Source organism: Neomonachus schauinslandi, chromosome 3, assembly GCF_002201575.2.
Source record: "Neomonachus schauinslandi chromosome 3, ASM220157v2, whole genome shotgun sequence".
Classification (NCBI taxonomy): Eukaryota; Metazoa; Chordata; class Mammalia; order Carnivora; family Phocidae; genus Neomonachus; species Neomonachus schauinslandi.
The window spans coordinates 124,290,447-124,309,233 of record NC_058405.1 but is presented as its reverse complement, the minus strand read 5'-3'; the positions used below and the strand labels follow the sequence as shown (position 1 = coordinate 124,309,233).

The window sequence follows — 18,787 nt, the reverse complement described above, 5'->3', positions numbered from 1 at the left end:
CTAACAGCCATGAGATAAACATCAGGGAAGGGCAGAGAACAGGGGCTCTGAGAGTCTGGCTTGTCCTTTTAGCACACCCTGGACCCTCCCAGGGTCCAAGCTCGCTAGAGCTTAATAATAGAAGAAAGGCCTTCTTCACGATGGTGATTTCCTATAGCTCTTACCTAGCATTTTAAAAAGACAATACAAACATAAACAGTGGGCTTCTGGATTGCAGGAAGCAGACAAAATAATGGTTTCCGAGTGAATAATTTCATTTTTAAATTTAGAAAGCTAGCTTTGTACAAGCATCTAATAAAAACAGAAATACAATTTCTCCCTAGTTATGTTGTACAGCAATGGGAGCATCTTAATGTAATGAGAATCAAAGGAAATAAAGCAGTTCTGGCAGTTCCACTAATTAATCATCATCATCCTTCTTGCCTTTCATTAAATATCTTAAAACTTGGTCTTTGTACCCAAATCATTAGCTGAGAGGCGTGACAGCCAAAGGGAAGTATCCCTTTGTCAGAGAGAGAACTCTGTACCTTCTAACATATTTCTGTAGATTTTTTTTTTCTGAAATAAAGACAGAATCAGAGCTTTTATTCTCACTTTCATTCACGAATCACAGGAAATGGACATATGGGAGGAAAAGGGAACATAGCAACAGGTGATGCTACACCAGACCCCACTAAAACCAACATGCAGCAAGACAAGAGGCCAGCCAAGGGGACCATCTGATACCCAGATGCCACTGCTGAAAAAATTCATTTCAAAGCTTGGCAGCCATTTCCTGCATCTGTCAAGTTAACCACATAAAAGACTATAGATTGACATGAAGAACCAGGCTGACAAAGAGGGCAAAAAAGAACATATCAAATGCCATAATCATCAAGAGAATGTGGTGCCAAATGAATGTTGCAAATGCATTCATTTACTCAAGTGATCTGAGATTGTATTGCTGTTTATTAAAAATGATGTCAAAAGAAGCCTGAACTGTCTACAGAAACATGTAGAAAAGCCCACAGTTTGTAGCTTAACAGAAACTTTCTTTTCTGTAAGATAGTATCTTTCTTTCCACTTTTAGAGAATGTGCTTTTTTTAAAACAGCTATTTCTAATGCTTTTCAAAGGGAGTCAGCAAACCTATGCCTATCCACTTTTCTAGGTAAGAAAACAAAAAGTGTTGGAGTACAGATCTATACCTATATATAATATAGATGATAATTTGTTTTCTCAAGTTTTTACATTTGCAGCTTCTATCACTCTTGAATGACCCAAAAGATCATGAGGTGCAGTGAATTGGAATTTTGCTAATTTGAGCTTCTTCATTCTGAGGGAGGAGGAAGTCACTTAGTGAGCTGGGCCAATTTCTTTAGCTCAACACAGCTTTACTGTGTATGTAGTAACACTCTCAAAATGATAAAAAATATTTTTAATGGCATGAAAAAATGCTCTATAAGAAAACAACTGCTTCAGTAATGGAAATGAAGAAAAGGTGAAAATGTAAGTTTGGGAGACATCAAAATGATGAATTCCAAGGTGACTTGGATATATGACACGGACTAAGATACATGAGGTAGAGTCCACTGGGTGCTTGATACAGAAACTAGAAAACATGATTCATTAAACTATTTCAGGGCATGATCCAACCAAGGTAAAAATGGGTTTTCAAGGGATAAAAAAAAATCAGTAAAAGCTGAAAATGTGGTTAACTTGTGGTCTGGGGATATACTCAAGAAACACGTATCTTTTCCTGACAATGTGGTTCAAGTCAAAGCCAGGGGACTGTGCAAACATTTCAGTGAAGCAACAGGTAGGGAAAGCGGCTATGGAACAAACCGTTACTCTGAGTCAAGACTGTCCTGAGAAGGCGATCTTTTGTTGTTGTTAGCAGGAAAATCAGCGGCAGCAGACAGCACGATACTGAAGCTTATAGAGGACAATGATTATAGGCAAACAATAAGAATAAAAAAGTGTTCAGTGTAGATAAAATATGTCTCCACTGGAAGGAATTTGCTTTGCAAACATCCACATCTGAGGAGGAGGATGGAATGTTCAGACTTACAGTGACCAAGAAAAGATTAATTCATGGGGCACCTGGGTGGCGCAGTCAGTTGAGTGTCCGACTCTTGGTTTTGGTTCAGGTCGTGATCTCAGGGTCATAAGATTGAGACTCCCCCTACCCCCTGCCTCTATTAGGTTCAGTGGAGAGTCCGCTTAGGACTCTCTCTCTTTCCCTCTGCCCCTCCCCTCCATGCTCACTCTCTCAAATAAATAAATAAATCTTAGAAAAAGATTAATTCTACTCATGGCAATATAGCAGAAAGTATGATTAAATCATTTTCTCTATTGTTTACTAAATCCAGCCTATTAAGGGATAAAATATAAATCTTTTGATTGCATAGTCATTTATTTGTATAATGAAAATTAATTACAAATCATGTAATCTATTTTAGTAATACAGCCTCAAGTTTATTTCAGTGACAAAAACATTAAATGCTTTAAAGCTACATTTAATTCTACATATACAAGCCCTTGAAAAGACCATTTAAAGGATGTTTTATGGTATTTTAGCTATTCTACATGATATGTAAAGAGGGAAATATACTATATTTGTTGATTTAGAGCTTTGGAAAGGCTACGAATGTCAAGGGCCTACCACAGGCTCATGAAGAACAAGGAACAGCTGTTATGTGATTTATAAGGTTGAGAGACCTAGAAAGAAAAGGATACAGAATGAACCAAAAGGTTATAGCACTCTCAGCAAACCTTCACTTAATTCTGCATTTTGTTTCAATATGATTCCATTAATATGTAGGGAAAAAGTACTGCCTGTATTAGTTTAGCTGATAGTCGTTACAAAGAATGATTTTTCAGCAAAATCAGGGGAATTTCTGCCTAATTATAAAGGCTAAAAACAAAAACAAAAAATCTAACTTCCTTTGAAAGGAAAACAATAATTATAAGGCTTACTTTCTTCCTAAAAATAGGAGCCTTTGAGCTCATTTTAAAATATGTCATATAATGAAATATATATATACAGCCATTAAAAAGGATAATCAGATTTGTATGGTTGGTATGGGATGACTACCATGATAATGTTCTTACATGAAAAATAATACAAGTAACATATGTAGTATGAAAACATGTATTTGGCTATATATCAAAATTTTAACAATGTAATCTCTAGGAAATGAAATGATAGTGTTTTTCATTTTTGTCTTTTAACTTTTTATATTGTCTAATTTTTAAACCAAAATCATATATTACTTTGTGAGAAATACAGAGATATTTTCAGTTCTAAAAAATAAATTGGTGTCTAGGAAAATGTTTTCCTACTTCTTAGAGAGTTAACAGACTAACAATTTTCAACCTAAAGTATGTACACATGTTTTATAGATCTATTTAATCAACTATGTAACTTTCACAATTACGTTGTGGTAGAATTTGCTTTTGCAGATGACTGATATCTTAAAAGCAAATAATATTTTTAAGTAATTCTTATTAAGTAAGTAGGCTATTAAACTTGGAAATCTGAATTCCTTGTTTTGAGGGCTGTATATCACTCAAAGTTTCCAATATTGAATGGAGTAGTTTTGGATCCAGCTCATATAGGCTTATGAGAACCAATTGTTCAATTTTCAGAATTTTTTTCCTACCAATTGATATCACATTGGTAACTTGAAATGGGTCATGGTGGAAGTATTCACACCATGAAAATCAGCAAACATTATAAAACAGGGTCTCTCTCTTTTAAATGCAGAGAACTGGTTGTTAAGCATGTACTAGCATACCACTTGTCTAGTTCCTAAGACTTTTTGAGATATTTTTGTAAAATTACCTTTTTAAAAAAGTTTTTATTTAAATTCCAGTTAGTTAACATACAGTGTGATATTAGTTTCAGGTGTACAATATAGTGATTCAACACTTCCATACAACACCCAGTGCTCATCACAACAAGTGAACTCCTTAATCCCCATCACCTATTTTACCCATCCCCCCACTCCCCTCTGGTAACCATCAGTTTGTTCTCTACAGTTCAGAGTATGTTTCTTGGTTTGTCTCTCTCTCTCTGACAGGATAAAAGAGAGAGCAAAAGTGGGGGAGGGGAGCGGCAGGCAGAGGGAGAAGCAGGCCCCCCACTGAGTAGGAAGGTCAATTCCAGGACCCTGAGCTCAGTCCCAGGACCCTGGGCTCAATCCCAGGACCCTGAGATCATGACTGGAGCCGAAAGCAGACGCTTAACCAACTGAGCCACCCAGGCGCCCCCCCTCTCTCTTTTCTTCCCTTTGCTCATTTGTTTTGTTTCTTAAATTCCACATAATTAAGAATTTTATTTGACAAAAGCAAAAAGTGAATTGAACAAACTCCTTTCAGAAAGAGTTTTGAGCACTTGAGTTACTTTCTATAAAGAGAATGAAGAATGCTCTTTGTTTTCAGATAGACACACATTCTCCTCCAACATATACATAAAATTCCTTTTTAGTAAGATTTATTAGAAATAATTGTGCTTTCTTATGTGTTAACGCCATTACTATTTTCCACCAAATAGTTCAATTAGAGATTGTTTAATCCTTCTAACAATCATACTTATAAAATTCTTTAAAGTCTGATTTCTGTTGCTCTGAAAAGGAGCCTTTCCCTAGAATTTAGAGAGTATATGAAGATAGCTGGGGATTATCTCAGGATACAAGAACAAAACAACTTGATTAACTGTACATGTTCTGCTTTTAGAAGATTTGATTTGGATTATTTTTTTAAAGATTTATTTATTTATTTATCAGAGAGAGAGAGCACAAGCAGGGGGAGTGGCAGGCAGAGGGAGAAGCAGGCTCCCGCTGAGCATGGAGCCCGATGCGGGACTCGATCCCAGGACCCCAGGATCATGACCTGAGCCAAAGGCAGAGGCTTAACTGACTGAGCCACCCAGGTGTCCCTGATTTGGATTATTTTTGACCACTCATTCATAGCATGGATTTCATTTAACAGTGCTCACATTGAATATCTCAGAAATATTGCACACCAGTGAACAACTTTGATTATTCACAATTGTAAAATGGCAGGGTCAGAATATAATAAGTAAGATATATCCATATTTATTCTCTTAGTTTATGAAAAAAGTATTGAAATCTGCAATAAAACTCAACAAAGATATCACTTACAAACTATAACATTTATGGCCAGGTTTTGTTGTCATAGTCACTAAGGACAGATGAATAACCAAACCAAACGAGAAGATATAATTTGTTCCAATAATGAATGCAATCTAATAGGCATACTTAGGGTCAAATAGAGAAGTAGAGGAACCGTATATACAAGACAAATTGGTAAAGCTGCCCTTTACCAGAATAGACTGTTATTTCATTAAAATATGTTAAACATGGTAAAGAAAGTTACAACCTCTGCAAAGTGTATTATTTTAAGTCCTGGAAGTAAGGTTTCGGAGTTTAGGCTCAGCCAAGTGCTATAAATACATTAATTAAAAATTAATTAATTTTGGGCGCCTGGGTGGCTCAGTTGGTTGGGCGACTGCCTTCGGCTCAGGTCATGATCCTGGAGTCCCTGGATCGAGTCCCGCATCAGGCTCCCTGCTCGGCGGGGAGTCTGCTTCTCCCTCTGACCCTCCCCCCTCTCATGTGCTTGCTCTCTCTCATTCTCTCTCTCTCAAATAAATAAATAAAATCTTTTAAATAAAAAATAAAAAATAAAAAATAAATAAAATAAAAAAATAAAATAAAATAAATTTAATTAATTTTAAGCTCATTGTGAGACAAAGAATCATGAATATAGACAATAAAAATTACAAACCTGAAAACATTAATACTTCACTATATAAATGACTAGAGAGTGCAGGTAAAGTATAATGAACATTAATCAATGTCGGTTAAGCCACAGTGATTTACATTAAAATGGATGTTAAAATATACCTTTAGCTTATGTTCTTTTCTGTTGATGATGACCGCTGTAATCTGTTGGTCCATAAAAATAAGAATAGTACAAAGCAGAGCTGGAATAATAGCAGCTATTACTGTCCACCATGGATTTGGACCTAAAGGTGTAACAAACCAGCCACGATCATCTCTGGTAGGCTGCAAGAAATTAAACAATGTACATAGTTAGTAACTGGATTAATGAATACCTAATCAAATTATATCTTACAGATGCTACCAGGAAAGCCCTAATTATAAATTGATATGCTAAATGAGCTATACTTAATAATAATAGTCATATTTACAAAGCATTTATCAGATACAAGTCACCAGTCTAAGTACTTTAAATATTTTAACTGGTTTTTTTCTTCACAACACTCTAAAGAAGGTGCAGATAATAAAACCAAGGCATAGCGGAGTCAGTAAATTGCCCAAGGTCCCAAAGGTGGTAAGTGGTGGAAAAATTTAAACTCTGACAAACTGGCTCAAAAATCTATGTTCTTAATTAATACCTATAGAACCATAAAATAATATTAATATTTACCATTTACAGTTGGCAAATTTATTTACATTTATAAATAGCACATTGACAACTGTATATAACTCTTATTTTAGATGTGTCCACAGGCCATTATGTGAAAATGGCAAAAAGACACTTGGTCATATCAGGAGCTCCGGGATTGGTTCTAAACATTGCCGGTGCCTGAGATGAGTCCCAAAGGAATTCATTTTGACATTTCTTTGAGGACCTCCCAGTCCCGTTTGACAGGTGAGAAAACTGAGGCTCAGAGAAGTTAAGTAACTGGCCCAAGGTTACATACTTAGTAACATGGTCAAAATTCTATTCCAGACCTAATTTTATCTCTTTTCCAAAGCCCTATCCACTGTGCAATTTTTCATCAAGATAATGCATTTTCCTTTAGTTTCAGAATGCTTCCTTATCTTTCAGGAGTGTTGTGTTTGGATATTCTTACTGGAATAATTGACAGGAAATTTTTTCAAGTGGCCTCTAGATTCCATTTCTGTTTTTTTCTTTTTAATATTAGACCAAAATTTTAGCCATGTTGTGGGCATTTTAATGAATGCTCTATTAATCTATATTCCTTATATTTTCATGAAAACCTCAAGTACTAGGATTATAGCCATCATCTAAATGAAGATTAGACCTAGAGATGGAGAAATAGATTATAAATGGTATGATAACTTCACCTTGAAAACACTTGGTACTTGTAGTTTTGGAGATGGGATCCCAATGGCATAGTCAATTAAAACCATACACAGAATTGTAAGAAAGACAGCAAAGTCACTCACTATGGATCGAACCTAAAAATAATGAAAACACTTGTCACTTAAAGAATTATAAATGGTAAGGAATACTCAAGAACATAATCCAAAATCAAAATTTATAATCAGTTTATGACACAGTATCATAATATTATATTTTATGCTTACTATAATATTATCATTAGCTCTGTCAGAACCTGTATATATATTTCTGTATTCTGTTATTAAGATGGATATGCACTCAACCTTTCTAGAATGAGGCATTATGTAATAGCTACAATGGTGATTGCGCTGCTTTCAGTTTTTAAAATGTTAGTTTATTATGAGCTCAAGTGTGTGAATATTTACAACACAGAATAAGATTGCATGGCCAGAATCTGGCTGAATTTTAGGATTCTTTCTCCCACAGGTAACATTTTAATATGATAAACCTAAAGCATAATAAAAGAATCTATTTATATTGAAGAAGCACAATATTTTGGCTGGTTTATCTGGGTTGTTAAGTATGGCAGCAGGGAATGTGTACAACAGAGTGGGAAAATTTTAAAGTTATTCTGTGTAAGCCAGATATTTTTTCTTTTTAAAAAAAATTTAATTCCAGCATAGTTAACATATAGCATTATATTAGTTTCAGGTGTACAATATAGTGATTCAACAATTCTGTTTATTACTCAGTGCTCATCAAGATAAGTGTATGCCAGTTTTAAAGCCATTTTTCATTTATAAAGCCATCTTTGAGAAAAAAAAAATCCTTATTACAAACATCAACTAGGTATGGCTTCTATTAGGATGACTTTATGACACATACACCCACACAAAATGGAGGAGATTATTGTTTCAACTTACCAAAAAAATTTGTATCAATCAAATTGAGCTTTGGGAGGGGAAGGAATTAATCTTCCGCCTTAGGGAAGGAAGAGGTGACAAAAACAGAAGTTTTCTCTGGAAGAAACAGTTCTTAAAACATTTTCTTAGAGTAGAATTTTGATCATAATCTTTAGCTCATCCCTAAAAAGCTTGTTTTCTTGTTCCTTTTCTTTCTTTTTTCTTTTTTTTTTCTTTTTGGCTGAGTCAGACATTATAGGTGTTACATTGCAGTGTTAAATATTGAACTAAGCTGTTTCTCTGTTTACTTTCCTCTCCAAATATGCAGATGCAAACGTGGTGGGTTAGGGGGAGGGACTGACACTTTAAAAATGAAAAAGAGAATAGTGTTCCAATGAGTCTTGCAGGGGCTTTCCCAATTAGAGAATGTAACTGTGGCTCCTAGGAGGTATCTGTCAGGCTGGAATAGCTCCCACTGTTCACTAGGCAAGAAAGTGACAATCAGGAATGCAGTGTGGGCTTCGGATTTCCAAAAGCGTAAGTGGGAGAGTGCGAGTTTATCTTTGGGATCTGAAGTTAGCATAAAAGCCTCGAGGGCATGTGCAGTCCTATGGCACCTGTATCACAAAATGATCTCTCTTCACCTCTCTCCCCGCACCTCACTCCTAACCTGGCCGCTCCCTCACACACACACACACACACACACACACACACACAGCCTTTTAGTGGCTCCTTTGATGGCAGCAATTGCTATTGCTTTTGTCTTAAAACACATATGACTCTATCACATGCTCTATGTTGGTTTATGTTTGGATCAGGAAAATTCTAGTCTAAGTACCTTGGTTGGAAAATAGCGGCTAGTCTTGAACTGCTTCAGGGTAGCTGACAGAGTGACTGTGGAAAAGAACAGGATCACTGACCAAAACAGAACATCTGGTACATACGGGTGATCGTGGCCACAGGCTCGTCCAACATATTCTCCATGCAATGACTTGCATTCCTGCCAGAGGAAGTAAAACAAATGGAGCTAGTTAAGAAAGGAAAGGACACATTTCTTTCGGAAAACTAACGTCTAAGATCAACTGTAGTTGAGATGTTGAAGCTCTTCATCTATGGCTCTCAACGATTTAATAGCCATCTGAGTAAGCTTTATGAATTCTATTTGGATAGGTAGTGAGCAATATTGGAGATTTATATTATGTTCAAATTGAACATGAACCACTTTTAAAATTTTTGCTTTCTTTCAAGTTAAATTTAAATCTATAAAACTAATTGACCTACCAATCAATGTATATTTAACCTCACATCCGCTAAGTTCCTAACACTAGATTTATTGAAAATATGACATATGTGATAGTGGGTGGGGGTTACTAGGGTCAACACTACACCAAGACATTTAAGTATATCATCTTAATTAATTCCCACATCAACCCTATGAAATAGGGAGATGTCATTATTTCTATTTCCTGTCTGAGGAAACTGAGACATAGGAAGTTAAGTAATTTGCTGTGTCCTCACCGCTGCTGGACAGCAGAGCTTTGGTACAAACATGGTGCCTATGGTGGAAATATTATTGCACATTTAAAGATTCATTTATTTATTTGAGAGAGCGAGAATGAGAGAGAGTACATGAGAGGGGGGAGGGTCAGAGGGAGAAGCAGGCTTCTCGCTGAGCAGGGAGCCCGATGCGGGACTCGATCCTGGGACTCCAGGATCATGACCTGAGCCGAAGGCAGTTGCTTAACCAACTGAGCCACCCAGGCGCCCTATTGCACATTTAAGAAGAACAATAATTTTGTGGAATTATCTCATCCAAAAGCTACCAGGAAAGGTGAGAAAGCAACAAGAAAACCATGATACATTCCTACTAGAATAAAATTGGGAGTCAATGATGTGGCTCAAATTTAGATTACAGAACAAAAGAGAGAAAGTTACTACATGAGCAAGGCAAAGCTCATATTTATTATGACTTCTCGTTTTTTGTTTTTTTCCTGGTATATATTTTTATAAGCCCCTGAAGGATCATCCTAATTACTACCTTAGCCATGAGGTGGCAGCAAAGGCAAAAAAATTTCTTTTCTCCAAGAAAAACTGAGCATTTTAAACATTAATATTCTGAAATGAAATAAAAATTCTCTTTTAAACTCATTTTGGTTTCTCTTATTTTATACTGAAGATTAGATTACTGAAGTATTACTTTTTTTTTTTTTTCAAAACAAAAAATCATGATTTAAGTGATCCGGTGACCTCATTAGTAGTACTTGAGATATTCTGGACCTAAAGAGAAATTGAATTTATTGAGGATCCTTCTGCTTCTGTACCTTCAAAAGATTTTAGAATAAATCACAGATAGCCACATTTTTATCTAAAAACAAACCAACAACCAGTAAAATCTATTTAGGGCAGCTACCCCTAAGGCTAGGATTCTTGAAAAATATTGTTAGCTTACCTTATGATTATCTAAAAGAATTGTCCCCTTTTCTAATCTAGCCCCAAATATTTTCCTTGCAAGCTAAAGTTGAGTTCCAGTTATCTATATTAAGCTAAGACAGAGCACAATAACTTGGTTAATTAAAAGACCAAAGAAACCACATTTACCCAGCCACAATTATGGTTTTATTTTCCTTCTCTCAAAACTCTTAAAAGATAAAGTATCAAAAGTGAATCCTTGCATTTTTAGTCTTTTCTCTTGCTCCTGTCCAGAGGTGCTAGCAGAGCAGTCATTAAGCAAAGTAATGGTTAAGTAGAATGGCAAAACACAAAGAGGAGCTAGACGCTCCACTGCAAACACATCATTTGTAGATTTGTGGCTGTCTTCAGTCTTTTTTGCAGATATACAAGTCTTCTAAATATTCCTTGGACTTGGCTGGTTCTTGCTCTCAATCCTTGAGAACATAGATGCCACTTAAAGGATCATTTAACAGTCATATAATCTATAATAAATTGCCAGTAGCTTGCCTTGTTACTTTAATTCAAAGCAAATTTGAAAAGGGTGAGTTTTTTTCTTCCTTTGTGGGGGGCAGTATGTTATTTAAAAAGAAAAATTGTGACCTACAAAATTCTACATTTATTTTCTGGTTTTAACCCTAACACACACACACACACACACACACACACACACGAACCAGTCCTAAGATTTAGGAGTGAAAACTAAATCTAAATCCTGTTCTCTTTTTTGAATCTAACATATGGTTTCAATTACAAAAATTTAAAAAATGATGGTTGACAAACTCATTTCTCCTAATTATTCTTCAAACACATTCTAAGTTTCAATTTTATAAGTTTACAAAAATTTAGTTCGGTAAGAAGTAAAATATATTTATTTTGTTAATTAAAAGAAATTAAAGTTGGCATTAGTATATTCTCCCTTATATATGTACAAGCTAAATATGTAATTCTCAGACAATTGCTAGTTAATTGCATGTGAATATTTTAAACCTTGCTTAAGAATTCCTTGTAATGACTGATTTTAAGATTCTGTTAAATACATTTATTTATTTATATAAAAGAAACTTACATATTCCAGCTTGCCACAAAAGACCTGAGTTAAGCATTACTCACAACAGCCAAAATATGAAAACAACCTATATTTCTGTAGATGGATGAATGAATTAAGAAAATGTGGTATAAATATACAAAGGAATATCAGTTACCCTTAAAAAAGAGGGAAATCCTGTCATTTGCAAAAAACATGAATGAACTTGAAGGACATTATGCTAAGTGAAAAAAGGCAGACATGGCAAGACAAATACTTCATGATTTCACTTATATGTGGAATCTAAGTCACCCTCATAGAAGTAAAAAGCAGAGTGGTGTTTACCAAGGGCTGGTGGGGACGAAGAAGGGAAAATAGGGAAATACTGGTTAAAGGGCGCAAAGCTTTAGTTATGGGGAATGAATAAATTCTGAAGATCTAATATATATCATGATTACTATGAATAATGATACTGTGTTATATTGTTGAAATTTGCTAGGGCAGTAGATCTTAATGGTTCTCACCAAAAAAAAAAAAAAAAGAGAGAGAGCGAGAGAGCGAGAAGAAGAACGGGAAAAAAAGGAAAAGGTAACTATGTGAGGTGATGTACCGGTATGTTAACTTGCTTAATTGTGGTAATCATTTCAGAATTTATACATACATCAAAACATCATGTTATACATCTCAAATAGATGCAAGTTTTATTTGTCAAACATACCTCAATAAAGCTGGAAAACAAAATGAATCAAAACAAAACACTTGCATTAAATAGTAAATTTGTGATATGAAGCTGTTTTTCAAAACAATCATTAAATGTTTATTGAATACTTACTATGCATATAGCAGTGTGGGAGAATCAAAGAAAGCTAAAATTCTTCACCCTTGCTGAGTTAGCAAGGTATAAATTATAATTCATGAGATACATAACAATTCAATAAAAACTTTTCAAATGAATAATATGTAAAGTAAATGTTCTATCACCATTTTTATAAAACCAGTTATAATAGCCATTAGCACAGTGTTTTGTTAATAAAATGCTAATGATTGTGCTGGGGGAAAAACCCAGCATAATAATTAAGACCAAAATTTAATGGTCTTCATTGACTTAAAAATTACAAGATTTTTTCATTATGTAGCATTCCCTTTGGTGATAAAGGCTATTTCTGGTCAAGATTAGCAATTATCCATTGCAAAAACTGCTTTTAACTAATGAAAAATAATATGAAAATTTCTGCCAGAATGCTAAGACCTACTACAGACTTAAAAAAAAAAAAAAATCAGTGCAAGATTTGCTTTGATTGCAAAATATTTTCTACTATACTCTGTTTGACCCTAAAACTTTTAACGTCTAAAATTAATTCATGACTAGCCAGATCACTTATGCTATGAGTCTTTTGAAAGTTTATTATTGGGTGCCTGGGTGGCTCAGTCGTTAAGCGTCTGCCTTCAGCCCAGGTCATGATCCCAGGGTCCTGGGATCAAGCCCCACATTGGGCTCCCTGCTCAGTGGGAAGCCTGCTTCTCCCCCTCCCACTCCCCCTGCTTGTGTTCCCTCTCTTGCTGTGTCTGTCTCTGTCAAATAAATGAATAAAATCTTTAAAAAAAAAAAAAGGAAGTTTATTATTAAGGATTTGCCATCACATAGAATAAATACTATCATTTAACAGTAAATTATTAAGAAAATATATAACACATAGAATAAATTATCATGTTAAATAACCTAGAGATGGGATTACTGGGTTTCTGCATTGAAGGGGATACCAAGATGAGGTGCACAAGCAAGAGGCTCTTTAGACATATTATCTCTACAGTTTACACAAAGGGAATATAAATGGAAGATACACTGCGGAATAGATCAATCATGATCCCATGCTTAAATTCTGAATAACTGTAGCTTTCTTTCTTGCTCAACATTTCTTTTATTGGTCCATTTAAATGGCTTTCTGAAAGGAAACAGTCTTTTAATGTTATTTTTCTAGGGACAAATAGATGGAACAGAATAAATATTAATTATAACAGAAGAAAACAAGAATAAGTGAAAGCTGATTCTAGAGAAAATGATTAGGATAAGAAAAAAGGTCATAAAATATAGGTTAAGATAGAATTTTAAACTGAGGGCAAGTAATTTGATTTTCATTCTGAAAGAAAACATTTAATGGGGAAAATTGAGAAAATAGGCAATAGGTCAAATGCTCTTATAGGAATCATACCTAGAGTTTTGTGATATTTGTACAACAGAAAAAGATTTCTATGTTCCACTAACTCCATCACTTGCTAAAATAGTATGTGTTTCACAAAATGAACTAGAACTCATTTAGAGTTATGCTGATGGTTATAACGGGATTTGAGCTTATACAGGTAAGTAAAGTGGCAGGAGCTCTAGACTGTAATGTTCATAACTAGAATAATTCAGATTCTAATACTTACTAAAATCAGAACGTTCAATTTCTCCAATTATGAGATTAGATTGAACAGAAGGATGCAAATATAGATGGAAAAAGAGGTGCACAAACATTATAAGATACTAGGAAGAATTGAGAAATGCATATATGAGGAGGGAGAAAAAAGAAATCACAAAACAGAGGGAGCCAAAATTTTTAGGTACAGGATTTAACCCTGATAGGTAAAAAATCTTTGCCATTCCTTTTCTTGAGTGGGAGATAAGAAGAAAATGCAAGTAAGAAAGCCTTTCCTGGGGCACCTGGGTGACTCAGTTGGTTAAGTGTCTGCCTTCGGCTTGGGTCATGATCCCAAGATCCTGGGATCAGGCCCTGCATCGGGCTCCCTGCTCAGCGGGGAGCATGCTTCTCCCTCTCCTGCTCACCCTGCTTGTGCTCTCTCTCTCTCTCTGTCAAATAAATAAATAAAAATCCTTAAAAAAAAAAAAAGAAAGAAAGAAAGCCCTTCCTGAGGAAGGTGCCAGAATTTTGTTAATAGTGAATTTTGTTCTTCCTAAAGACTTCAGTATTTACACTGAAATATTAACAAACATCCCCTCCCCCCTCAGCATATTCCAAACAGCTGGAGCAGTATTAGAGAGTGAAGCAAAAGCGTTCTGGGTTCTTCACACAGAAGGCCGACTTAGTTCTGCCATATGGTTTCATTTAGGTCAACAGGTCAACACCACTCTTATTTAATGTGCCTTCAGTTAATCTTGTCATATTACAATTGCTTTTAGAGTAATTCAGGCCTACTATTAGTAAAACTTAATAATGAAAGAAAACCCCAGTTTACTAATGAAAACCTAAAAATGAAATTAAAATTAAGATAAAACTTTTACTTTTATAGTAATTAACCATTCAAAATATTATTGCTTTAGTGGCAATAATTCATTCAAAATGTCAACAAAAGCCTGTAAGTTTCACTTACCGATACAGTTAGATTCTCCCAAATTATGTCAGAGGCAGAAATATTGGACTCCCTCCATTCCTTCAATGTATCATTGCTAGGATTATGTGGTTCTACACAGTTACACCTGAAAAGGCAAAATAGTGTCTTTTGTGAACTAAGTATCTTTTTGTCAATATACTCAAAACAAATGTATGATGGGTTCTTCTTCCCCAGTCATAACTTTTCTCCTTCTGAGAGAAAAGTAGTTAGGTCATCCTAAACTCCAAGACACAATATTTCCAGAAAGCAGGATAGATATGCTGTCAGGACATTAGACTACTCTATAGTATTTTCTCTAATGAAAGAGGTCATTCCCTTTTTATCCCAGTGAGATGAAATTCTTAAAAGTGTAGGTTAGAGCACAAGGCTTTTGGAGGCTTTGAAACCAGGATGCCTTCTAGGCTTTACCATGACAATTTGCCCCTAAACTATAAGTTAAATGGAAAAAAAATGATAGACATCCAAATCTACTATTATAATTTACTTATTTTTATTAATATTATACAACTATATCAATTAAAGTTGTAGTTACTTAATCTGTACTCTAAAGGTCATTTATAATTTTGCAAATTAGGTTGAAGAACCCTAGGTATCTCAGGATATACTATTCTTTGTGATGAGTGACAGTGTTATTTAAAAAAAATCAATACACAAAAGCTTTTTGGGTACCTACCACATAGAAGGTAACGTAATGAATGCTGGATGGGCATAAGAGCAAAGAGAAAATGCAAGAGTTGGGCACAGTGGTATTATTATGTAATAGAAAGCAATTTTTGCTCTCACGGTTCTTTATAACTTTATAAATAAATCAGAAGGAGACACAAGCAAAGATTACCAACAGATTAACGTTCTTAGATGTTAACTTCAACTTACAAATGGTTTTGTTTCCAAAAATTCATTCATAAACTATTTGTCCTTCAGAATGCATTTTCTTATAGAAGCATTTTATAAAAATGGTGGTTGGGCTCCCAGATTAACCCATATATACTGCATAACAAAATTAGTTGAACTGCTGTTTTAATGTTATTAATAAACTCTAGAATCTAACTACCATTACTAACATTATTTCTATAGAAAAATATCACACAGTTTCTACTTGGTAAATCCCTCTGCCTAAGCAATAGTCTCTCTTGTGTCTTCTACATCAGGAATTTGGTCTTTACACCATTCATTTATGCTTCAAAGAATATTGAGTGCCTATTACAGCAAGAAACTCTACTTGACTTGGGTAATACAAACAAGCATGCTTCCTTCTCTTACTAAGGAAGGTTAGAAGATTCCTTAGCTGGGCTCACCTGAACTAGGCCTCTAAGAGGGTAAAGGGTTCCAATGAGAAAGCTGGTGACAAGGGTTTTAAGAGATAGGATATGGAAGCGCTACAGTGACCTCCATGGTAGCAGAAAGAGAAGCTACAGCAAAAGGGAAACAAAGGAACCTAAAATGCAGTAATAGACATACATTAATGCAATTTATTTAAAACTATAGGTTCCTAAGTCCCAGATTGGCTGTACATAAAGCTCTGTTCCTTACTGGCTGCATGGCCATGGGAATATCATTCAAGCACTCTAAATCTTGATTTCCAACACTAGTAAAGGACTGCCCAGTAGAATCCCAAAGAGGGTCTGGACTAAGACAAGGTCTCATACTAAACAAAGAAATATAGTGAGAGAAGAAGATGTAAATGTGGAAACTAATTGAGATCTGACTACATACACTTGATTCCAGAAATCCTCCTTCTACTACTACACATAATACTTCCCTTCTCCAGAAAAGTTACATTAACCCTAACAGAAAGAAGGTTAGAGTCCCCCAGAATCTCTAGTCAGGCTGATTAGTAAGGTCTTCTGCTGTACAAAGCCAATTCAAAAAGACTACGAGATGAGCTGTTATTTCAAATGTGCCAATCCCACCACAAAGTAATAAGAAACAGGGAAACATGGACTAAACAAAAGAACAAAATAAATCTCCAGAAACTCATCTTAAAGAAATGGAGGTATATGAATTACCTGACATAAAATTAAAATAACCATCATAAAGATACTCAAAGAGCTTGAGAAAACAATGCACAAATAAAATGAGAATATCAACAAAGAGATAGAAAATACTAAAAAGAGCCAAACAGAAATTTTGGAGCTGAAAAATATAGTAACTAGACTGAAAAATTCTCTAGAGCAATTCAACACTAGGCTCACTCAAGGAGAAGAAAGAATCAGTGGACTCAGAGACAAGTCATTTGAAATTTTCCAGTCAGAAAAACAAAAAAGAAAAAAGAATGAAAAAGAATGAAGAATACCTAAGAAACATACTAAATACCATCAAACAGACCAATATATACATTATGGAAGTCCCAGAAGAAAAAGAAAGAGAATAAGGAAAAAAAACTCACTTAAAGAAAGGGGACGGAAACGGACATCCAGATTTAAGAAACCCATAGAACTCTAACCATAGTGAATTCAAAGAAATCCACACTGAGACACATTGTAAGTAAACTGTCAAAAGTCAAAGACAGAGAGAGTATTCAGAAGGCAGCAAGAGAAAAGCAATTCACCATGTGTAAGAAAACCTCAAGACTTTCAGTGGATTTTTCAGCAAGAACTTCGTAGGCCAGAAGGGAGAAGGGTGATACATTCAAAGTGCTGAAAGGGAAAACTACTAACCAAGAACGCTATGTCTGGCAAAACTATTATTCAAAAATAAAGGAGAAATAAAACTTTTCCAGATATGAAAACAAAACAAAACGAAAACAAACAAACAAAAAAATTGAGGGAGTTCATCACCACTAGACCTGCTTTGTAAGAAATGCTAAAGGAAATTCTTTAAGTTAAAACAAACAGACCCTGAACAGCAACACAAAAGCACAAGAAAGTATAAAGCTTGCAGTCAGGGTAAACACAGACAAAAAAGAATATTGTAATGGATGTGTGTAAAAAATCACTTTAATTCTGGTATAAAATTCTGGAATAAAATAATTTAAAAATTACTATTACTATAAAATATGTTAATGGATAGATGATATAAAAATGTGATTTGTGACCTCAATAATATAAAGTGTGTAAAGGGGAGAAAGTAAAAGCGAAAAGTATTTATATGAAATTGAATTTGTTATCAGTTTATTAATAGACTGTTAGAACTCTAAGATGCTTTATGTAAGCCCCATGGTATCACAAAGAAAATACCTGTAGAACAAACACAAAAGAAAATTGTGAAGGAATCAATGTCACTAAAACCACCCCCCCCAAAAAAAAAACAAAGACAGAAAAAGAGGAAAAGAGCGACAAAAACACTGTAAGACAGAAAGCAAATAACAAAATGGAATAGTAAATCCTGCCCTATCAAGAACTACTTAAATGCAAATGGATTCAACTCCCCAGTCAAAGGCAAAGAGTGGCTGAATGGATAAAAAACAAGATCCACTAAATGTGTCTAGAAGAAACTTTTCATTTAAGGATACACATAGGGTGAAAGTTAAAGAATAAAAAAAGATACTTGATGTAAATGGTAACCTAAAGGGAACAGGGAGGGGGGCATAATTATAACAGATAAAATAGACTTTAGGTCAAATATTGTAAAAAGAGACAAAGAAGGACATTATATAATGATAAAAGGGTCAATTCACTAAAAAGATACAACAATTAAAAATGTATACTGACCTAACGGCAGAGCACTGAAATATAGAAAGGAAATACTGACAGAACTAAGGAAAAAATAAACAGTAACAAATAATATTAGGAGACTTCAATACTTCACTTTATTTATTTATTTATTTATAATTATGTTTAATTTTTTTAATTAAAATTTTAATTTTAATTCAAGTATAGTTAACATACAGTGTTATATTAGTTTCAGGTGTATAATATAGTGGTTCAACAATTCTTTTTTTTTTTTTTTTTTTTTTTTTT

At 34.5% G+C, this 18,787-nt stretch overlaps 1 protein-coding gene across 3 annotated transcripts in view; it reads right to left on the bottom strand.

Annotated features, from left to right (window-relative positions):
- Positions 1–18,787, bottom strand: part of SLC4A10 (solute carrier family 4 member 10) — a 299,454-nt gene that overhangs the window by 27,912 nt on the left and 252,755 nt on the right. For all 3 annotated transcript variants that reach the window (XM_044913311.1, XM_044913312.1, XM_044913313.1), the window contains 4 exons: positions 14,868–14,973; positions 8,862–9,023; positions 7,124–7,237; positions 5,912–6,073 (listed from right to left, as the gene is read on the bottom strand). In XM_044913311.1, the coding sequence (XP_044769246.1) occupies positions 5,912–6,073; positions 7,124–7,237; positions 8,862–9,023; positions 14,868–14,973 (544 nt within the window). The remainder of the gene's footprint in view (positions 1–5,911; positions 6,074–7,123; positions 7,238–8,861; positions 9,024–14,867; positions 14,974–18,787) is intronic.